The 24,526-nt window shown below is 37.5% G+C and overlaps 1 protein-coding gene and 1 non-coding gene across 2 annotated transcripts; both read left to right on the top strand.

Annotated features, from left to right (window-relative positions):
• Window positions 1-5,554: 5,554 nt before the first annotated feature.
• On the top strand, window positions 5,555-11,779 carry PME1 (pectin methylesterase 1). Its single transcript, XM_090012033.1, has 3 exons — window positions 5,555-6,086; window positions 9,335-9,929; window positions 10,930-11,779. Exons 1-3 carry the CDS (start codon window positions 5,589-5,591, stop codon window positions 11,604-11,606), a joined length of 1,770 nt encoding a protein of 589 aa, XP_089868159.1. The 5' UTR covers window positions 5,555-5,588; the 3' UTR covers window positions 11,607-11,779.
• Window positions 6,479-6,550, top strand: TRNAQ-CUG (transfer RNA glutamine (anticodon CUG)). Its single transcript has one exon. It is a non-coding gene; the product is annotated as a tRNA-Gln (tRNA).
• Window positions 11,780-24,526: the final 12,747 nt, after the last annotated feature.

The following is a 24,526-nucleotide window of genomic DNA, read 5'->3' on the forward strand; positions in this document are numbered from 1 at the left end:
AAACTCAAGCAGATCACACATAGTAGGTCAAGGCTACAAATACCAACTGGGCTCCGCTTGTTTGGTAGGAGCGGTTAGTCACTTTGTGTTGGGACGTTGCAAGTTCAAAACCCAATGGTATATAATTGATTGTTGGATTTAAGAATTGAATCTAGTATAAAAACCAGATCCAGTGTAGGATCCAAATTCAATGTGGCCATAGGGTCTTCTGTATGGAACCCAAGAGACCACAAACAGTGTACTGAGCACATAACTCATAGGATACCCAACACAGTTGGGAATCCATAGTGGTAGGCTCACAACTCATTGGATTTCAAACATGTTAAGATAATTATGGTTCGGAAACGGCTACTTAAGGGAGGTTACTTTTATCCAACCCTTGCACTCTGCAGGATATTTCGATATCTATCAATTATATGCTCTTGAAGCCGGCCTTAAAATTCAAACTCTTATCTCTTATTTTTTCTCCTCCCTCATTGCACACACCACGATCACAAAATTTCAACATTGGTATTAGAGCTAAGTTTCAAGTATGCACAGTGGAGCTCGACGGTCATCGTGAGCTCACCTCACCAAAAAACCCAAGAACTACCGACTGTGCTGCTTGAGAGAATCGAAGGCAGCTGAGAGTGGCATGACAATCGGGGAGAGGCTGTCGTGGAGGGAAACCCAGTGTTGGAAGGGCTTGTTTGTCGGACAGTCATGCCCAGCCGTTCTCACTGCCGATGTGAGGCAGCGAAAACAAAAAAAAATAAAAAAAAGAGGGGCAAAGGAGAACCCCCATACGGCAGCATCGCTACTAGAGTCAGAACCATATGAGAGCCCCAAAGATGGCATCGCTGATGGAGTCAAAGCTGGCTAAGATTAGCAGAGCCACCGAAGCTCAAAGGATGCAAAAAAAAAGAAAGAGGTGGAGGAGAACCACCCTTTCGATTAGGGTGGTCGACGCTACTGACCGGTTTTGCATCACCGCCGACAACGACGTCAACTGAGCCAACTTGAAAGGGAAGAATCTCCTCTACTGCGCCACGATGGATGGGAAGCTTGAGGTGCTGGAGTTCCTGCTGGGGATCTGCAGCACCAAGTACACGGTCACCCACAATGGGAAGATGCCCCATATGAGGGCGATAGAGTTGGGCACCATTGCTTGATGGATTCCCCTGCACAAGGCGGTCTTCAAAGGTTGGGTGGACAACGTCAAGTTCTTGTTGAATTGAGGAGCTCAGATCAATGCCATCGATGATGCCAGCTATAAGTCACTTGATCAGACAATGAAGGTTCACTGCGGAGGTCCTTCGTCTCCGATCGACCATGGTGGCATCGGAGGACGCATACATGGAGACCCCTCTGCACGAGGCATGCTAACAAGGGAGCATAGAGATGGTGTGGTTGTTGCTCGATGAGGACTTTGTGGTGGCCTTCAGGCTCAACCTCGAGGGTGAGAACATGCTCTTTGTAGCTTGCACCACTGGTAATCTCGACATCGTGAGGCTTCTGTTGAAGAAGATGGGAGGAGAAGGAGGATCCACTTTTACAATGAGAGGTGATGATGCTCAGGTGAATGAGCGGCTAAATTATAAAGGGCAGAGGAGGCAGTAGAGACCCCTCCACTAGACAGGCAAAAGTTGTAGCATGTCAACTGATGATTGTCGAAACTCACAGTGACGAAAATAGTGGAATGACGAAAGAAGAGGAAAAGAAAAGAAAAAATGAAAGTAGAAAGGGTTTAGGGTTTGGAAACCTCTAGAACCTGTCTCTATCATTTATACCATGTTTAACATGAATTTACCTTTCTTCCCTCTTGTTTTTTAACTAATTTGCATTGTGTCCTCATTTAACAGGATTATAATACTGCCCATGCTCTGTTTGAATTATTTCCATTGTACCCTCTATTTTTCATAATAAAAGCCTATGGATTGTGTTAGACTATTTTTTATAATCATATTTGATATGATTAAAGCCTTAAATTTGGTTTATCATGTTTGACATATTCAAATGATAATACTAAAATTACCATTAGATACGGATATGAGGGCTTTTGCTATGTTTTACTTATTGTGCATATTGCTTCTAGTTTGTGATGGCTTAATGCATATATTGCTCAAATACGATGTATTGAAAAAGTGAGCTCTGAATTATAATTTTATACATGCATGTGAATATATTTGTGTATGATGATAAATAATCATCATAAATCATGTTCCTTATGATTTATTTTATGAATGCATTAAGGAGTATTTTTCATTTTTTAAAAGTTTATGCATAATATGTAACATGGCATTTTTAGTCACACTTATGATTATTTGAATATTGATATATATTAATCTAAAATGATCATGTGGTGGTTAACTTAATGAGAATTTAAGCATGTTGCATGTGATGATGATGCACATGAATAGTAAAAGTATTGTTTATGGTAAAAATTTTGAATAGTGAGACTATTTGCTATGTTTGGTAAATCATATTTTATCATGAATCTATGAGTTGATAAAATTCATAGTACTTCGCTAGTGTACACGTAGACATGATGATGTTCGATGGTATGATTATGGAAGAGTCATAAGAACCCCGTAACTAACTAAGAAAGCGAGACTCTCAATATAGTATATTTGTTTAAATATGGTATTACACATTAAGGGTTATAATTTAAATTATGACTTGATGAAAAACCTATATAGTTATGTGAAATTAGTACATGCAAGAGCAATGTCATTGTTAAACCCATACCATATGTGAAAAGAATCATGACATATATGATGATGAAAATACCACATGTTTATGTAAAAAATAACTTATAACATGTGTGAAAAATATTATACTTGAAAATGAAAGAAAATATACATAGATAGGTGGAGATAATCCATATCATGTGTGAAAACTTTATACCTGAATATGAATGATAGAAAGATCTACATGATTATGTGAAAAATAACTCATAACATGTGTAAAAAATATTATACTTGAAAATGAAAAAATATATATATATATAAATAGGTGGAGATAATCCATATCATGTGTTAAAACTTCATACTGTAATATGAATGATAGAAAGATCTACATGATTATGTGAAAAATAACTCATAGCATGTGTAAAAATCTCATACTTGAATTGTTGAATAAAAAAATATGAGAAATATAGATTGTTTTATTAAAAAGTACTATATATAATATATGATGCACTAGTTGTGATATAATATGGGTGTTTGCCCCGTATGACTAACTGAGAAATGTTAAATCCAAAAACTAGATCCAATATAAAAACTAGGTCTAGTGTAGAATCCAAATTCAGTGTAGCTATAGGGTCTTATATATGAAACCCCATTAGAACAACAACAGTGTGATAGAACCCGTAACTCATAGAATACCCAACACAATTGAGAATACTGTTTGGGAATTCAATGAGACAATTATAACTGAGAAACAACTGCCCCAAAAAAAGTTACCATTACCGGCTCCTGTACTTTGCACGATATATAGTTTGATATCTGCATTGATTACATTCTCTAGAAGCAAGACATAAAATTCAAACTCTTATCTCTCATTTTTTCTCTTCTCTCACTGATGTGGGTCGAGCGTACAAATGGACTGGGTTTGTGGAAGCATTGGGTGCAGTTGATCCAAGGAAAATGTTTACTGTGTTCTCAAACCGCAGGACAAATACAAAAGCGCCTCCTGAATCTGGCCCAAATATTATTCTGATCTTCACTTTTTCATATTCATAATATCGGCCGCTTGTGTTCGGGTCGGGTCAGGTAACCAGGACAAATCCCACCCTTTGACAGACCTACTAAGTTACACATGGAGGCATAAAAACACCATAACATGCTGAAACCCAGAGAGTCCATGTTGCAGCACCCACCACTTGCTAATTTAATACCATAAAACTGTGCTTAATTATTTTATTTACACTAATTAAATCCATAATCAAACAGCGTTCGGTGGGAGGCTTCCATCAGCAAGCAAACACGCGCATGCTAAGATTTTTGAATGAGTCCCGGCCTTCACGCTCCAAACGCTTCTGTCCAAAATTACTTGAAAGGACGGTTCTATCCCCACCTTACTCAGACGGTGAGGAGCCTACCTTCCTTTCCCCAGTAATAATCTAGTTGAAACTTAAAACAGAGGTGTTCCAGGAAATTCTTGTTTGGTTATAGGTAATTTCGTCATTTAGGGAAACAAAAAATAAAAACGGGGGCTCCCTCCAGCCCATCGGTTGGCGAGGCACCTCGTGGGGATCAGACGGTTGTCCAGCCAATAGGACGTGGTACCGCGTCTCTCAGCCCAATGAAGAATCCGACAAAAGGAAAAATAAACAAAAGGGCAGCGTTCGTAATAAAATAACGAAACTACCACCTAGATACATGGCGTTGTTTGCGGCCGTTGGGAAAAGGACCGAGCGAGGATGCTTGAAGAGATCCTCTTTGGCTGCTCCGTAAATTACTGAGACACGACGATGGTTCACTAGGTCCAGTCTCCTCCGACCATAGACTCGAGCTATTTTTGACCAGATTCAAGACTCGCTCGATCTGGTTTGAACCATAGACGGAGCTAGGTTTGAGGTTGAATGTGATGGCTAAATCGCTAGGGTTACAGTCTTTTAACGCACTCAGATCGGGTCTGAAGTTTGAACCGCACTAGGGTTATTAGCTATTTCGGCTTTCATGTTAATGCACACTTATTTTGATGCAAGTCACTTCTTGCTTCTTACCATTTTTTTTTTTGTTGTTCGCAATTAACTAGCGTTCAATTTTTGACCTGGCGTAATGATTATATATTTATTGTCCACCCATGATACATGGTGGACGTTGTCAACCGCTTTAGTTGAGTCTTTACCAGTTCGCCTTTTACCATCATCATCAAACGCGGTCCGATCCACAGTTTAATTTTCTACTCGCTTGAATCTTAACTCCCACAAGAGCTCCGCTAATTAAGGGCGACATGTGAATGTCACCAAAGTTGAGAGGACGTCACAAGTTCGAAACCCACTGGTGACATTCCTTGACGCAAGTTCGAAGCTGGGTGTACGTACTTCTCAGTGAGCGGAGAACCTTAAGGGTTTTACAACAGGAGGCCAGTCAAGGTGCTGGGTATTTTTTCCTTGGATTTTCCAAATAAAAAATAAATAAAATAAGCGTTGAATCCCACCGTCATACCCCAATGCTTTATCCCAACTATAACCTGACCTAGCCGACTCATAGCAGCTCCAAATCCAGGCCAACTAAGAGCTGGGTCACGGATCGACTAGGCTTAGGTGAGTCTCTCTGACTCTTCTCCGAGCCATGCATAGATGCAAATGACTCGCTATGCCAGGTAACGTGTGTCGTTAATCAAGGCTCCAAAGCTGTAACCACATGTACAATGAACGAACCCCACTTGAAGGTGATGCAGCCTACCTAATTTTTTTGACTAACTTGGGGCTACTTTTAAGTTATAAAAATGCAGTCTTACACCCCACGCTTATAAATACACAGACCTCCACAACCAAACGATCCATCTCACATCGTTACGCTTCATCCATAGATACACACTGTCCAAAGGAAAGAAGAAGAAGAAGAAGAAGAAGAAGAAGAAGCCTGAGAAAGTGAGCCATGAATTCATTCAAGAACAACATCAACTCGTTCAAGGGGTATGACAAGGTGAGCCAGGAGCAGGAGAGGGTCCAATACAAGAGGAAAACCACGAAACGGATCGCCATCATCGCCACATCCTCCATCGTTCTCATTCTCATCGTCGTAGCGGCCGTCGTCGGCACGTCGATCTCTCGGAGGAAGGACTCTTCGGATTCGCCGGCGAGCTTCGTTAGTCCGAAAGAGACGATCAAGGCGGTGTGCTCGGTCACCATGTACCCCAGCTCCTGCATCGCCAGTCTCTCCTCGGTTGCGGATCCGGGAACCACCGATCCGGAGCAGCTTTTCCAGATCTCGCTCCAGGTAGCCTTCCGCGAGCTCTCGAGCGTCTCCGGGTTGCCCGGAAAGCTCGCCGGAACCGTCAAGGATAATATGGTCAAGCTGGCTCTTTTGGACTGCCAGGGGATGATCGATGACGCCATGGACCAGCTCAACAGCTCCATCTTGGCCACTCAAAAGGTAAGCCATTCTTTATTCTTTATCTCTGTCCTCACTTTTTTTTTTTTTTGGGTCGGCGAGCTGGGCTTAGGCAGATTCTGACCAGTACAGCTATGAATCGAAAGGAAAACAATCAATGAATGTTTGAAAACCAATCTAGAGGTTTGTCCTTCCAGATTGTGTTCCTTCGGAACATCTCAATTCTAGCCAAACGTCGAGGTATATAGTTTTTTTCTTTAGTGTCTACCTAACACTTTTGATCAGACGAATAATTTCACTGCCGGCCCAAGATCGCCCCAAATCCTCTAATATTCCCCATGAGAATCTCCATGGTGCAGTCCTCACTTTCATCTGGTAAGAATGACTCACATCCTGTCATATGTTCTACAGAGAACACGGTACGTTCATCGTTTGGTTCCATGGTCTAGTGGTTAGGACATTGGACTCTGAATCCAGTAACCTGAGTTCAAATCTCGGTGGAACCTTTTCTTTTTTCCATCAAGTTCCCGTCATGGTTTGACTGTCTTTTACCTTTTTTATTTTTATTTAAAAAGAAAACATTCAGCATGATCAAAATATTAAGAATCTACCTTTGGATGGTAATTTTTTATGTAAAAACATAAACTTTTGAGGGTTGTAAATTCATAGCATCGTAAGTAGGGGTCTCAACGGGTCCGATTTGGTTCGGATCCAGGTGAAACCAGACCTGATTCTTATTTTCGGGTATGGTATTGAGTCCGAACCCCAGTCTAATCGGACCCACATACCATAAGAGACTTACCTGGATCTGATAACAACTACATGAGCCAGACCTGTAAAACAATATTTTTTATCATTTTTACATTGAAAAATTGTGGGTCTTAATCAGAACTCGGGTCGGGCCTGAGTCTGTTTTAAAATTTCACAAATTATACCCGAGTCCATGTATTAATCAAACATTCGGGTCGAGACCAGTGTCTTAATCGGGTCTTCTTACTTATTACCATACCCGGACCCTGTAGTGTTTGTTACGGGTCGGATCTAGGTAAACCCGATCCGTTGATACCCTTAATCGTAAGCCCTTGAATTTTTAACCCCCGAAAAAACGGAAGCAGATCAGGTCATGCTGAACATGAGCGTTTTTGCTCATGCCGACATCGTGCCCATCCGATTTGCATTTTAAAAATCTCAAAAGTCAACAAAACCACGTGGCACTCATCCAAAATGCAAACAGACGGCCACGATATCGGCATGAGCAAAAACGCTCATGTTCAGCATGACCTGATCTGCTTCCGGTTTTTCCGTGAGGTAGCGTTACACACGCACACAGTTTTGTTGATCAAACCCTAGAATATGATTTACATACGTTTTTTTAGTAGAAAATAAGTTTTTGGATTATATGATTGTGATTTACATGATTTTAAAAAAATCAACCGTCCACAATGTGCCAAAATTTTATAACTTGATAAATCTTTCTTTTACATAAAAAAAAAAAACGAGTTAGGATCATGTGCAATCACATGGTACAAAATTTGTTTATTAAGCAAATAATTGTCCTCCATCACGTCGTTGGGCCCCACAACTGACAAGCCTGTCCCAAGGAAGGTGATCAGGTGCTTAATGTACAAATATTTGTGCAATCATATTGCATATATGATCTTTTCACACAAAAAACATGATCTAAAGCATGATATCTTATCCGATAAACAATAAACAATGAGAATGTTCCTTTGCACCTGACCCGCCTCTGGATACAGCTTGTCAGCTGTGATCATGCCAACAGTGAGATGAAGGGTTGTCCATCACAGCAGCATACTTTCAGTATGCAATGTCATTGCACCTGATCCGTAGTCCGTGCTCAGCAGTCCCATGAACTGTTCTCAGATGTTGCTATTTCAACATAACCTATAGTGATATCATTGTTAGTACAGTTGTATTTTTTGGGGGTGCTGGTGTCAACGGACCGGATTTACCCAGACCCGACCCATACCAAACCCTATAAGATTCCGGTATGGTGATAAATAAGAAGACCCGATTAAGACTTGGGTCTGGACTTAAGTTCCGATTAATTCATGGAGCTGGGTATAGTCTGTAAAATTTTATACCAGACTTGGGCCTGACTCAGGTGTCGATTAAGACCTGAAAATTTTCAATGTAAAAATGATAAAAAATATTATTTTATCAAGTATGGCCCGGGTCTGGTTAATGTAGTTCTTATTGGTTTAGAGTATAGTTTTTCTTATACTGGGTCTGATTAGACTTAGGTCTGAACCCGATACTATACACAAAAATCGAGGACAAGTCTGATTCCACCTGTGTCTGAAACCAGACCCGTAGGGCAAGGGCAGAAACCGTGTGGTGATTGTGTTTTGCCTTTGATAGATAAAGAAACTAATGACATCACCCATGTGCTAACGCCACCCAAAGCCGGCAAAGGCTGTTTTTCATGTCCACAAGATAAGAAAACGCTTAAAAGAAAGAAAGAGAGCAAAAATAAAATAAGGAGATAAAAAAAGCCTTTGAAAAATTATGCAATAACTTTTTTTATTAAATATTATATGAGAAAGTGACTCGTCCTTTTCTCTCTTTTTTTTTTTTTTCTCTGTGTTTTTCGAAAGGTGGAGTTAGTCCGACCCCCCACCACCAGTTATTATTCAATCGCACCGCAGGGTTTTTGAAGCTGCTACGTCCCACCACATGGAGGCGTGCACTGACAGCTCCTACCAAGCACGCTGAGCACCCCACCCCACCAAAAAAAAAAAAAAAACAAAAACAAACTTTTGGTGACTTGTCTTTTTCTTGTTCACACACACACATATATATATATATATGGTCAATTGAACATGAGAACTGAAAATATAACAATTAAAGTATAAACTAGGCATTTAGGATGTTTTTGCTGTAAATCCAACCATGCATTCATCATGGTTCAATTGCTAGAAATGGACTGTTAGATCATGATTTTTCAATGAAAAAACATAAGTTTGTAGATGCTTAAATATTTATAAAAATTATGAGTTGTTACTTTTCAAGCTTAAAAAAATCCTGGTTATGCATCACAATTGAATGAATTTTAAATTGTTTATGTCTACGTGTTTTACGGTGCTATCTGTTCCTGTTATTTGACGAAAGAGTTGCTGTAGCAAGGCTATGGCACAAGACCCGTGACGCTGTCCCCATGTGCAGGGACATTATCGCTTTGTGTACTGTTTTGAAGAAAGATTTTATCCTTTTCCTACCAAAACAAGTAGCCCTGATCAAAGCTTGACTTAGCTTCTGCAATTGTTCAGAACCCTGGAGAGAACATCATATCACAGACCAAAGTGGACGACCTTAAGACTTGGCTCAGTTCAGTTATCACCAATATAGACTCATGCCTAGATGGGTTCGACAACACAACTGGTGGGTTCAAGGAAAGGGTGGAGTCAGCACTAAGGAACTCAACCCAGTTCTCCAGCAACAGCCTAGCCATTGTCAACCACATCTTCAGCATTCTGCAGACCCTCAACATCCCACTTCACCGCCGGCTTCTAAGCTTCCCGGGCAAGCAATCTTCACTTTTGGCAAGCGAATTCCCGGTTTGGCTGACGTCGAAAGATCGGAAGTTGCTTGAGGAAAGTTCTAACAGTAGTACATTTGATATTGTGGTTGCTGCGGATGGGTCTGGGACTGAGACTTCAATAGCAGCGGCAATCAAGAAGGTGCCATTGAAGAGCACCAAGAGGTTCATCATACACATCAAGGCAGGGAAATATGTCGAGAACATTGAGATTGACAAGAAGAGACAGAACGTCATGCTCATCGGAGATGGCATGGACACCACCATCATCTCCGGCAGCCGCAACTTCGTCGATGGCATACCTACATTCTCAACTGCAACTTTTGGTGAGCATCTTACTGCCTGAATGTGTGATCGACTGGGTTGAGTTGGTCCAAGCCTAGATGGTTAGAGCCTAAGATCAAAGGTTCTACTAATCGTTGGCCCACCAGTCTGCAGTCAGTGCTTGGGTTTTTCTCTAGGGAAAATCAGGTGCAATCACATTGCACACTTTTAGTGTGCTGCTACACCTCACAGAGCCTACCGTCTGCTGTTGGGCCCTACAGCTGCCAGACTCTATCTTAAAGAATGTAGGCTTTGAGGTGCAGTGATACACTAAGGCTGTTCCCACCAATAAGAAAAGAGTACTCGGTGAGAAAGGCATCTTCTTGCCATTCTCATTCGAAGCAGGTTATATGAGTAAAATGCATGGTCAAGGTGCAAAGAAATTCAGGGTGATTGTGGATCCTAAAAAAATGTTGGCATTTTTTTATAAGGCAAGCTGTGGTTAGGCCGACCCTACCAGATATCTCTTAACCTAGGCATTAAGCTTGGCACGGGGGACCCGGCTTACCACATGGGATACCACCTGGGTGGTGAAGTTAACATGTTTGTTTCACTTGCATGTGAAAATGGAACCAATGGGGCTCCACTTGTCTGATTGAAACAATTAGTGCACGTCACCCCTGTATGTTGCAAGTTCAAAACCCAATGGTACGGTTGTATAACTGGTGGGTGTCTGTCTAATCCCAGCTTGCATATTAAAAGAACTGCATATGAAAATGAAGGGTTTCTTTGATAAACCCTTATTTTCATGTGTAAATTGGGTGAAACAAACGACACTGACCTCATCTGCCCTCGTTCTTTCCCTGGGCAAAGTGAATAATAATAATAATAATAATAATAATAATAATAATAATAATAATAATAATAATAGTTTTTTTCTTGGGATATGGATCGTGTATATTATGGATTCCATAGCAGTGGGGCTCAAATTCCAGGAATTAAACATGCTATTACTCTGTTTACAATCCCACCAATTTACTTAGCCTTGATTTTCCCATGCAGCTGTCACCGGAAGCGGATTCATGGCCAGAGGCATCAAATTCGAGAACACGGCCGGCGCCAGCAAACACCAGGCAGTCGCGATCCGGGTCGGTTCGGACCATTCGGTGTTCTTCCAGTGCAAATTTGAAGGCTACCAAGATACCCTGTATGCCCACTCCAACCGGCAATTCTACAAGGACTGCACCATCTCCGGCACCATCGACTTCATCTTCGGCAATGCAGCCGTCGTCTTCCAGAACTGCATGATCCTAACGAGGCAGCCATTGAGCAACCAGATGAACACCGTCACGGCCCAAGGAAGGTCTGACCGGAACCAGAACACTGGGATATCCATTCATGAATGTCAGATTGATGGCAATGGTGTTACAGCACCAACATATCTTGGCAGGCCATGGAAGCCGTACTCTGTGACCGTTATCATGAAGACTAAGATCGGAAGCGTGGTGAATTCGGCCGGCTGGTTGCCGTGGGATGGAAGCACTACACCCCCGGCTACCATATTCTATGCCGAGTACCAGAACGAGGGGCCCGGATCGGGAACAGCCAATAGAGTAACTTGGAAGGGATACAATCCAGCGATCAGTGATTCTGTAGCAGGGAAGTACACTGTTGATTCCTTCATAGGAGGGAGCCAGTGGATTCCAAACACTGGTGTTACTTACTTGGCGGGCTTATGACATGCTGAGAACGGGGAGTGTGTGAGTGATTGGATTTGGACCTATACTTAAACAACACAATGCTTTTGTTTTTCTTCATTTTATCTCTATACACTTGTTCATTGGTGTTGGTTTTCCACAGGAAAATTTCTTTATAATGACTTTTCCCTTAAATTGGGTTTGACATGGTTTGATCACTATTCGAGTTATCCAATTTCCTCTCTCTCTCTCTCTCTCTCTCTCTCTCTCTCTCTCTCTCTGTGTGTGTGTGTGTGTGTGTAAGGGACTTGCGCTATTAGATTTGTGGTGTAGTATCTGAAGTGACAAGGGATTTTGATATGATTTAAACAATTACAAGTAAAATCCTAACTGAATCCATAGCTTTAATATCTGAACAAAATAAAAGGAGCAAAAATATAAAAATATAAATGCATCAAATATGAATTTTAGTACATAGCTGGATATGGCAGTGGATGTGGGTTGATGCATGGTAACCGAACTACCATCTGTTCCATTTGATGGTATGATTAATCTCAAACTTATCCATATCGCGCGAACCCGTTTTAACATAGTAGGGGACTAGCGGTAGGTTAATTGATAGGATCAGGATAGACCTCCGGTCCAAATTCTACATAGTATCCTTTGGATATGGACCTTAAAACAAATTCTGAATGTATACTAGGATCAGGTTGGGAATTACATGATCATACTTACTAGATTCATACTCAAATTCGTATCAATATTTTCGGTTGGTACCACATCCTTATTTGAATCAAATCTGATCCATTCACACTCTCTTACATGCAAAGAACATTGCTTCCAACCTTGTGCGTCCAGCATTACCACATGAAGTTTGAATTTAGATTAAATTCACCGGATCTAGTTCATATCCGAGTTTGGATTTAGAACTGACTTAATGCTTACATTCGGATCCAGATCTGGATAAAATGGTTCGGCCCGTACCTAGCGCCGTTTACACCCGCCTAAGGGGAGCCAGGGGTCTCTTAGAAACGTTTCTTTCCTCCCGTTAGCTGAACTAGCGACCTCTCCTTTTACATTTTCTACCATTTTGCATGATACCCATTTTGATTTAATTTTGTCATTGGGTAATCAAACCAAGGATCAATTCAGTGTTTTTTTTGCTCAACTTGTTTAAATCGATGTTCTATTTCCTAAATGCACAAAGAATTAGGCATGTGCTATGAAATTTTGAAAAATGCAGATTGAAAACATGATGTTTGCTTAGAATAACTGAAAATATTTGAAAAAATAAATACTTTAAAAATCGTGAATCACATTGGAAAACATTTTTTTGAAGAAAAGAAAAATCGATTTCTGAAGAAATCTATGTTTTGAGAAAATTGATTTCTCAAAAAATTTAAATAACTTTGAAAAAATGGATTTCTTTGAGATGAAATTGGAAAATATTTCAAAAGGGATGGGCGTGTGGCCCTATGAAAGTCCTTTCATGACGCAGTCTAACTAAGATGATTGAATGAATGCAATTTGCAAAAGTATTTTCTGAAGAATTTGAGAAGATCATTTGAAAAAGAAATTTATGTGCCTTATAGAATTTTGATTAAATAAATTCTCTACATATCCCTGACTATGGCCACGAATATGTATTGAATAATATCTCATTTGGTTCTAAAAAGAGAAAATACTTGGAAAAACTTTGAAATATGCAATAATTTCTCAAGATGCCTAAGAGTGTAGGCCATTTGTGGCTTAGAAAAAGATAATAAATCTGGGTTTTGTTCATATTCTGACTATAGCCACAAATACAAAACCCATCAAGTTTATCAACTCCTTAGAAGCTAGTGCATGTGTCATTCGTGTACATCATTGTGAGTTCAAATATGCATGAATCATCATTCATCACACATTTACATTTATATAAAGAAATAAACTATATGCAATGCAGCTCTATTCTAAGTAAGAAAAATAAATTTTTATTTCAAATTTATAATTATAATTTACATAAAAAAAGAAGAAAATAAAAAAATGCACTCTTGAATGTTCCTGTAAAACTAGAAAACTTGTTAGTGAAAATATGTTGGCTTTTCTAGATTTATCCAATAATATCTGAAAATTATTGGATTTATCTGGATATAAGCCTTTTCCATATTTTCTTCAGATAAACATAATAAAATATAATATAAATTAAATAAATAATAAAGATAAACAACTTTAAAATTCGAAATTTGGAAAAAAATGATAAAAATACCCCTAAAAACAAGACTATCGCCTTGAAATTAGGGTTTTCAGAAAAGATTTTTGTAAAACTTTGGATTTAGGGCTCAAATGGATTCAAATAAACACAAAATCGGGTGTAAAGCACCCTAGCATGATTATAAACATGATAAAATATTAAAAACATGAAATATTTTATAAAAAAATTAAAATCTCACAAAAATAGTGATTTTCACCAGTATTTTACTCGAACCGAGACTCTGCGAGCACCCTATTTTCATGATTTAATCAAATAAATTCAAAAATCTGTAATATCAACATGGATAGTTTTGATAACCCTAAAATTAAATTGAATTCAAAAAAATATATTTTTGACATTATTTTAATATAAAAATTGAATAAAACTCTAAAATACGCGATTTTGTCCGTAGGCACGTACCTGTCATAGTGTCAAACCCGAATTAGGTATCAAATCACCATGGAAATTTATAAAAATTTACAAAGATACTAGACATAAAAACAGAGATTTCCCTTTTTACATATCAGAAAAATCATTTCTAGTTAGGGAGATATTGTTTCGGCAATATATGCTCGATTCCGATGAATATATAACGAGTTGAAATAAATACCTTCAGTTTCGGGTATAGAGAAATATAGAAAATCATGTTCAAAATTGTAAAATTTTAGCAGATAAAAGTAGACACACAAAGAAAGATTTTTCTCTTTTATAGATCATCAATCGGATCTCCGGTGAGGGAGATACGATTGACACAAGATGATCTAGAGTTTAGACAATGCATAATGAGCTTTGTAAAACCGAATTTGCTTTCTGACAGAGTTAAAATAACAAACAAATGCATAAAAATCTGAAAATTTTATAGGAATTACTAGACAAGATAAAGATAACACTTAAACTTACGAATCATCGATCGGATCTTTGATGAGGGAGATATTGTCTCGGCAAGTTGTTCTCGAATCCACATAGCGATTTCACAGTTTAAAAAGTAAAGTTCAGTTTTCTATTTTTTTGATAGGGTTATAGAACCCAAAATAATTCATTTTTTTTGGATGAAATCAGTGACATATTCATAATTTAACCCTAAAAAAATAAGTTTTTTTGACAAAAAAATGCACATAAAATAACGATGTTTCTGCATACCCAGGATCGAGAATCGCATATTATCGATAAAACATGAAAAACCCTAATCTAAACGTAAAAAATAATAAGAAAAACAAGCAAATAATATCACAAATTTGGATTTGATGCTTGATTGAATAAAATAAACATTAATATGATAAAAAATATAAAAAGGAACACATGGTTAGAATTCGATTTAGCCTTCGAAAAGAGAGATTTGACACATTTAACGGGCGAATCTCATCTTTTATTGGGCTTAAACATAAAAAATGATATTTTCAATGGTTTCAACGGATTGAAATCATAAAAAACTTCTATACACAACCTTAGATCACTTTTTTGAATTGTTTTTATAATTCTTGAACGAAAAAGAAGCTTGAATCTCATAATCAATGGGCAGCAATGGTGAAATCCATGTAAACAAGCATAAAAATTTAATGAAATAAGATATAGAAGACTCACCTTGGAGATTGCTGCAACAATGGAGGAAGGAAGGCTGGTTGGGAGGAGAGAGAAGCAACAAGAAAGGGAGAGAGAAAGCATAGGGGTCGATCTCTCCTTAAGTGCCTCCTTATATAGGTTTTTGAAACCCACTTATATAGGATTTTAATTAATGAAATTTGACTTTTTTAAAATTCTATCCAAAAGGGGCAATTTTTGGTGGGATCCTAACCCTAAATGGACTCTAACTAACTAACCCTAATTGACCTAATTAGACTTCTAAAGGATTTGGGAAACTTCTAAATGTGGCGCCACATAATGTGACCCACATTTGGTTTTTAAAGCCCTAATTTTTTGAAAACTTTAAAAACCAAAGTTAAAATCTAAAGTAAAAATAAAATTTTAAAATAAATTTTGACTCTTCTAACCTAGCTAGGATACTAAGCTAACCCTAACACTTTCAAATGTGGCGCCACTCAGAGTGGGCCCCACTTGGTTTTCCAGAAAACTATTTTTTTTAAAAAGCCTGAAAATAAAAGGGGTTAAAATGATTTTTTTTTTTCAAAAACTTCAAAAAGCACCTAGATTTCTTAATATTTTTTGTATTTTTGTATGGATAAAATATGAAATAAAAAAAAATTGAATGAAAATTTAGAATTTAGGGTTTTGACACTCCATGCATTATAGGCCCCACCTGAAGAAAGCTGATAAAATTGGATTTTGAAAAGATTAAAACAAAAGTTAAGAAACAAGGTCTTTAAAATGAATAACAATGAAAATAAAATATTAAAATAAAATATTTAAATAAAAAAAATTTAGAGTCCAAATCCGACTAGGACTCCTGGAGAGAGTCCTGATTCGAGTGAAATTTTGAAAATCTGGCATTTTTTAAAGATAAAGGAATTTTAAAAGGTTTTCTCAAAATTTAATAAAATGAGCTGAAAATGAAGTTAGGGTCAGAGTCCTAGTTCTACTGAACTTATTTTTCTTCTTTATTGTCAACTTGTCTCTAACTAATGTTGCATCTACATGGTCCTGGGTTGTTTGAGCCCATTCATGGTTCTGCTCTAGACATTGCAGGACAAGTTGAATTCTCAACCTTTGTGTTATTTTGTACTGAAAGTGCCTAGAACATGAAAAGTTGTTTCTCATTTTATAGTTAGCCTTCCATATTTAGTTTAGACAGACACTTTAGAGCTATGTCACATGGGTGCAGGAGTGCAACTATCATTATAATATAAGTACATGTGTGTGTTCTAAGGCAAGCTTGAGGATATTTTTTGAGGTAATTTTTTGTTGTCATTTTGTAGGTTGGCCAGTTAAGAGAGGTCTCTAATAAAGCTCATAATGCAGAGTTGAAGTTGTTCTTGGAGATTGAACTTGGACCAGTAATCACCTTGCTAAAGCAGTTCTTGGAGGTTGGTTTGGTATTTTTTTATCATATCTAACACCATAGATGTGATCTATAGGTTTTGTTTAGTGGGAACGGCTTTTGGATCACTGGAATCTGACCTTTATACAGGTTTTTTCGGTGATCCAAAATCAATGGCTATGAAGGCATCAATTTTTCCAGGCTCATAAAAATACATTTTTTCATCGAAAAAATATGATCCAAGAGTTGATTCCCACTAAATCAAGCATGCTAAACACATCTAAGGGTTCAGATCTATCATAAAACACTTCAAACTATGGGGCAGAACAGAGCAGAACGAGAAAATGGGGCTTAATATGTTCAGTTCTCATATATATATATATATATATAAGAGAGAGAGAGAGAGAGAGAGAGAGAGAGAGAGAGAGAGAGAGAGAGAGAGAATGTTATCTTGATCCTCTATTTTTGTAGCTTGAAGATGGGGACATGATCTGTTACCAGAAAGTTCCGCTTATTGATGCTGATGATCATTGGAGTATGTTCATAATCGACAGGTATACTTAAGTGAGTTCTTGAAATTATGGATTTTATGTTGTTAATAATAGAAGTGTTGAGGCTGTACAATAGTTTGCTTCTACAGATAATATATATTTAGTCAGCACTGGGCACCGTATATGACTGCTAATTACCCTGTTTACAAACTATGATTCAATATTAGACACCATATATGACTGTTAATTACCCTGTTTACAAACTATGATTCAATATTAGACCTGCAACTGACTTCATAATTGTTTTTCATCAAGAAGTGCATTCTCATATGGTGTGTTGCCCATTTCTTGCACAGGTAATTTTTTCAGGATCGGTAGTGCATTCTCATACGATGCTAAAAAGCTTGGGCAGATTTTTCTTTCTTTAAAGGAAGACATTGCAGAGGAACTTAGCAAAGTCTTTATGAACACATTGATGCTGAGGGATGTATGGAGGATCAGAGGGTCTCCATAATGTTTTAGATGCTGATCGGACAAGGAACAAACTGTTGACTGAAAGCCCCCACTGACACTCAGATTGCAGACAATTTTATTGGTGTGATGTTTGCAGCCAGAGCTACTACAGCTAGTGTGCTCCCATGGATCCTCAAGTATTTAGCAGAGAACCCATCTATTCTAAAAGCAGTCACGGTATGTTTCAGTGCTGTTTTCCTTTTAACTTCTCTGTATTGTGTTTTGAGTTTCTTCTTCTTTCATGTTGGTTTTGGTATAGAGTTTGATGTAGAGAATTCAACTTTGTGATGTTCTGGAGGAACAAAGGCTATAAGGAGGAATAAAGAGAGCAGTGATGGAGACAAAGCTCTGAATTGGGCAGATACGAGGAACATAACTTCAACATCTCGGGTAATATGAAATTGATGAGGGTAGCCACAGTAAATATGGCTGCAATATGTTTTTATATCCTTCTTTTTTGTGTATATGAGAGCGCGAGAGTGAGATTTGATCATGTTTTTTTATTCTCATGTTGTATCAACGTCAAAGGCTACCAATCCATTTGTTAAATATTCATAAGACGAAAGTCCCATATGTTCATCAACATAAATATATTTAATTATCTATTTATGTAAATACAAAATTTAAATAGATTTAAACATAAATATAAAATATATAAATAAATATTGTTTTTCAAAAAAACTATTAATGACGGGTTGATCTGTCACTAAAACATTTAATAATCGCTCTTGGGTATTAGTTACAGATTTTGGGGTCTTTAGTGACAGAAAAGTCTGTCACTAAAAGTCTATTTTGTTATAGTGGATGCAAGGAGGGCTTCTTATAATGTGGTTGCAGTGGTTGAACCAGTTTGGACTGATAAAGGGAAGACGAATGACTTGAAGTTGGATGTAAATCAACCGAGACGAGCATTTCAGTCTCTGGGTGAAGATTCTGATGAAATGGATGAGAAAGAGGGAGGGGTCAAGAAGATTGAAATTTTATAAAGCAAACAAGGGTGATGTGCATGGAATAAAAGCAGGAAACACGGTGAAGGGCTAAGGGATACATTAAACTGATTCCCAGTGTTGCTTACATTTGTTATGCAATGGCCTGTAGGTCAAAAGGAAGTTGTTAAAGTTGGGACATTCAGATGTGTTAATACTCTTCAATCATTTTCAGTTAGCATAATACACACTTGAACATTAGGAAAAACAACTGTCTATTTGTAAGTTATAGCATGACATCCAGCAATTTTGTTCACAACTAACGTCAATGCATAAATTTATGACACTTAAAAGACAGTGCTAAACAAGTTTGTCCAAGGAACACAAAGAATGAAAAAAAATTATAGTACTGAACAATTTTGGAAAGGGAAAAATGCCTGGGTTATAGACTTAACGGGTTACTGAATTGAAGGTCTAAGGTCAGTGATTATTTGTTTGTTTTAGCAAAAAGAACAAAAAATCCATTCGTGTTGCTCCTTTTATGCATGGTGGGCACCGGCATGATGAACCATAGTCTCTTCATATGAGCTGTCCTGCCACTTTGGATAAGAACAATGAGAGGTCTTGAACCTTGAAGAAATGTGAAGGGAGAGAATGTTCTCATTCGAAACATGTGGGTAGGCCATCATGAGACTACTAATGTTTTCCCTCTCCCAGGTTACACGTTTCCTTAAGGGCAAAACCCTCTTTTTTATTGATTTCGAGTGCCTTTCATTGAGACCATGCATTAACATTTTTCCTCTCCCCAGCATGTTCGCTTAAAGGTAAAGCTCACATATTTTATTTTTATTGATTGAGTTCCTTTTGTTGTGACTCAGATATTACATTAAGCAACTTGCTGAATTTTTTGACACTATTTTCATGTCATTTCAAAAGATTAACTGAATGCACTTCATAAACATCATGTATGGAATGTCTGAAGATGGCTAATTGGAATTTCTATAAAAAGTTACTAGCATTTGGTTTTACTTGGCTTTTCTTTTCTTCAAATTTTGCCATCATTCCTTTGCTATTGGCTGTGTTATTGACGGCGACTCTGACAAGGGGTTGGAAGATCATGTTTAGAAGTTGCAATAGGATGGCCTTTCAGATTTTTGCAATCTGGATTTTCTTTTTTCTTTTTGGTTTAATTTTCTTTTACAGTTTGCATCATAAACATGAATCGATTAGTTTCTTTGTCAATTGCAAGAAATTTGTTGCTATTAGTCATGATTTTATTACAGTTCGAAGTCAAGGTTTAAATTTGGTCGAGTGACAATGCGGGGTGGGAGAGGAAGGTGGCTCTTGGTGCAAGCGAAACTTGTCACCTTGCTTGGCAGGACAGTAGCAGGTGCCTCGAGAATGGATTTTACTAGCAAAGATGAGCTGCATTGGGATCCTTATGATGTCTTATACAAACACTGGAAGGTGGAGTGGTTGGTGAGCATTGAACAGAGAAAATTGATGCCCATGCCAAAAGGTGGGAAAAGTGCTCCAAAATCTCCCGAGCAGGGTCCGAAATCTCTAGCTATTTCTGACAAATTGAACATGGGTTGGCAGCGGATCCTTATGATCTCGAGTTGAGCAGATCCTGGAAGGGCACCATAAAGATTGAAAGCAATGCACGTTTGGTTAGTAGGTCAGTTTTAGTTCTAATCTAACTCAGATAAGGATGACAACCCAGTTTGATTGCAATACTCAGATTATTTTTGGATTTAAATCAGTTTTAGTTCTAATCTAACTCAGATATGGATGACAATCCAGTTTGATTGCAATTTTTACTTGTAAATATCTTGTTTTATTTTTTTACTGGGTCTAGTATTACCACTGATATTTTAGTTAGGCTCGGAGCTTGATTTCACTATATATATATATATATATATATATATAAACTCAGGTCAAGCCAGGTTGGGTTGGATATCCGATAAAAATCATAACCCGAACCTAACCTGTATATTACTTGGGTCATGTCTGGCTCAGCCCTTTTTATGTCTATACTCTCGAATTGGGCGAGATACCTGACACAACACGCTCGATTAACACACCTAATTTTAGATTTGTATCAACTTTGCTTCATTGGATCTAATTCAAATCCAGATATTTATTTGGTCTAATATTCTTAATTTTGTTTTCAGTTTGACTTTTTTTACCTCAACTACGAGTGACAATGGTTCTGGTTTAATTTACTGGGATCCGAACCGGACCAAACCCTATAGGGTTTGGGTATGGTGATAGATAATAAGACCCGATTAAGACCTGGGTCCAGACCTGAAGGTCCAATTAACACATGGATCTGGGTATAGTTTGTGAAATTTTATACCAGACCCAGTCTCGACCCGAGTTTCATTAAGACCCGCAATTTTTTTAATGTAAAAATGATACAAAATATTATTTTACCAGATATGGTCCGGGTCATGTTCGTGTAGTTCTTGTTGGGTCCAGGTATGATTTCTCTTCTAGTGGACCTGATTAGACTCGGATCTGGATCCGATACCATACCCGAAAATCGATCCCAAGTCTGGTTCTACTTGGGTCCGAACCAAACCCGACCTGTTGACACCCCTAGCCTCAACCCTCTTTACATGAGGAGAGTGAAAGACGAATAAATTGGGTAATCTATGCACAAAGAACGAAAATTTAAAAAAAAAAAGTGCTTAATTTTTATGGGTGTGACCGGCTCCTTACTTTCATGAACTCCCCATACAGTTTTCACGCGGGACACTTTATGAGGAAAAAGTCTTCCATAAAAGCACTCCATCTCGGACGGATTTATAGCATACCCCTACCAGTTATACAATGATATCATTGGGATTCAAACTTACAACGTCCCAACACAGGGTGACGTGCACTAGCTTTTCCAACGGAACAAGGGGTGCTCCCGTTGGTCTACGATGATACATGCTCTTTGTTTGTATGGATCTAACTACCAAATGGTAGATCTAACGGTACTAGTGTTTAGTATGGTTTATTTATTATGTTAAACCATGTCTTAACACAGCATAGCATCCTATTTCTTAGACAAGAAAAATTAAATATTTCGGTGTTTGATTGGTGGGGGGGATTTCTCTCATGAAGATAAAAAACATCCTGAAGTTTTTGTCATTGGAAGATTTTTTTTTTTTTTGGAAAGAACAGTTGGGATTAGGCAGACCCCCACCAGTTATTATTCAATTATACCACTTGGGGTTTTGAACCTGCAACTTCCCACCACAGGGAAACCTTTACTGACAACTACCAGCCACGCGGTGCGATGATGTTGGAAAAAAATATATAGAAGAATTTATCTTGTGTTTGTTTTACAAAATTAGAAAAAGTTGGAAATTATTATTAACCACCACTTTACAGTTTTGGATTCAGATATATCCAATTCCAAATGACTTGTTCACATTATATATGACCCAATACTCAAATGAAGCACAGTCTCATGTTGGGGCCCACGTAATGTATTTAGATTTTAGATCTAGATCCAAATCCAAACATCTGAAATTTGAAATTCATAGAAAAAATATGTAAAGTTTTGTTTGTTTAACATTATTAAGCTGTAATATATGAACCAATACTTGGGTGAATCACCATCCCATGTTAGGGCCCACGTAATGGAATTGGATTTTGAATCTAAATACAAATCCAAATATTCAAAATGCAAAATTCATAGAAAATACATAATTGTTTTGCTTGTTTAACATTATTAAGCCATAATATATGACACAATACTTGAGTGAAGCACAGTCCCATGTTAGATCCCACATAATGGATTTGGATTTTGGATCTAGATCCAAATATAGAGGTCCAAAATGCAAAATTCATAACAAATACGTAAAAATGTTTGCTCGTTTAACATTATAAATCCATAGTATATGACCCAATACTCGAATGAGGCAGTCTCATAAAATGGATATAGATTTTAGAAATAGATCTAAATCCAAACATTCAAAATGCAAAATTCATAGAAAATACATAATGTTTTGTTCCTTTTAACATTATCAAGCCATAATATATGACCCAATACTCAAGTGAAGCACAATCCCATGTTGGATCCCACATGATGGATTTTGATTTTGGATCTACATCCAATTTCAAACACCCAAAATAAAATAATCATGGAAAATACATAAATCATTGCTCGTTAACATTATCAAGAATTAATATATGACCCAAATACTCGAGTGAATCACAGTCCCATGTAATGAATTTGGATTTTGAATCTAGATCCAAATCCAAACATCAAAATTCATAGAAAATACATAAAGTTTTGCTCGCTTTAACATTATGAAGCCATAATATATGGCCCAATACTCGAGTGAAGCATGATCCCATGTTGGATCCCACATAATGGATTTGGATTTTGGACCTAGATCCAAATCCAAACACACAAAATGCAAAATTCATAGAAAATACATAAAGTCCAAAATGAAAAATTCATATCTTAAGCATGAACATCATCTTAAAATGCAAATTCTTGAACATCAATTTTAATCATTATGATTAAAAGCATTAATGAGCTTAGGAAAGAAGCACAAAAAAATCCTGAGTATGTTAAGTGGGAACATATAGACCACCTATTGCTAAGCTGGATTTTATCTTCCCTATTTGACACTATACATTGTCAAGTCGTGGGGCAAAACATATTATACAATATTTGAAATATGTTAAAAAAAACATATGCTGCTTATTTTAAAGTTAGTGTCCAACAACTTAAATCTCAGTTGCAAAATTTGAAACCCCCCCCAAATAATATCACTAGTTATTTTTATATAGTCAAGAACATAGCTACTTATTTTTATATAGTCAAGAACATAACTCATTAGCTTGCTATGGCAAAAAAATCTGTTTCTCATGAAGATTTGATTATGCATATTTTTATGAGGCTCCATATAAGTGATTATGAGTCCTTAAGGACTGTCCTAAATACAAGAGATAATCATATTTTTCCTGAGGATTTGCTGGGCATGTTGCTTGTTCATGAAGCCCAGCTAACCGAACATGAAGATCCAAACTGCCAACTATGAATTTGACCTACAAACTGCCTAACCAAGGCCAACCTCAAGGAGGGTATGGCAATCAGAATAGGTTTAACCTCTCATGTGGCTGGGGGATGATACTCTAAAAAGAATAATTGGGGATCACCCAATAACCAGTCCAATCCCATAGTATGTATCCATGTAGAAATCATGGTCATATTGCTACTTAGTGTCAAACCACTTGCCAAGCTTATCGAAAACAAGGCCATGTTGTGCTGCTGTGCAAAGTGTTTAAATTTTAAAAAGAACCAGGAACTCCAGAAACCTACAGTGCTAGCATGTTGAATCATGTAGAGGACAATGCCTAGTTTCTTGCATTGACTTAGGGGCTACCCATCATGTGACAGCTGACCTGAACAACTTGTCTCTTCAGACTACTTATCAGGGCAACAAATATGTTAAAATCGGTAATGGCTCTCATCTACAAATCAAGAATATTGATAATATAGTTTTTAGTACTTCTGAATCTAAGTTTGTTTTAAATGCTATACTTCATGTTCCTGTTATTAATCAAAGTAATTTATTTGTTCAACAGTTTACTTTAAACAATGATGTATTTTTTGAATTTCATCATGATCAGTACTTTATTGAGGATTGCAAAATGGAGAAACCAGTGAATATGCCTAAGGTAAAAGAGTCAACAAGTGAGGCTTCAGTTTTTGTTGGTGAACGAACATCCATTAAACAGTGACACAAGCAAATGGGTCATACCTCTTTTCACATAGTTCAGCAAATCTTGAATAATCATAGTCTTCCTTTTCTGTGTTATAGTGGTAGTACTTTGTGTGAGGCGTCAATGGGTAAAAG

Source organism: Nuphar pumila, chromosome 7, assembly GCF_984573655.1.
Source record: "Nuphar pumila chromosome 7, dmNupPumi1.hap1.1, whole genome shotgun sequence".
In the NCBI taxonomy this organism is placed as follows: Eukaryota; Viridiplantae; Streptophyta; class Magnoliopsida; order Nymphaeales; family Nymphaeaceae; genus Nuphar; species Nuphar pumila.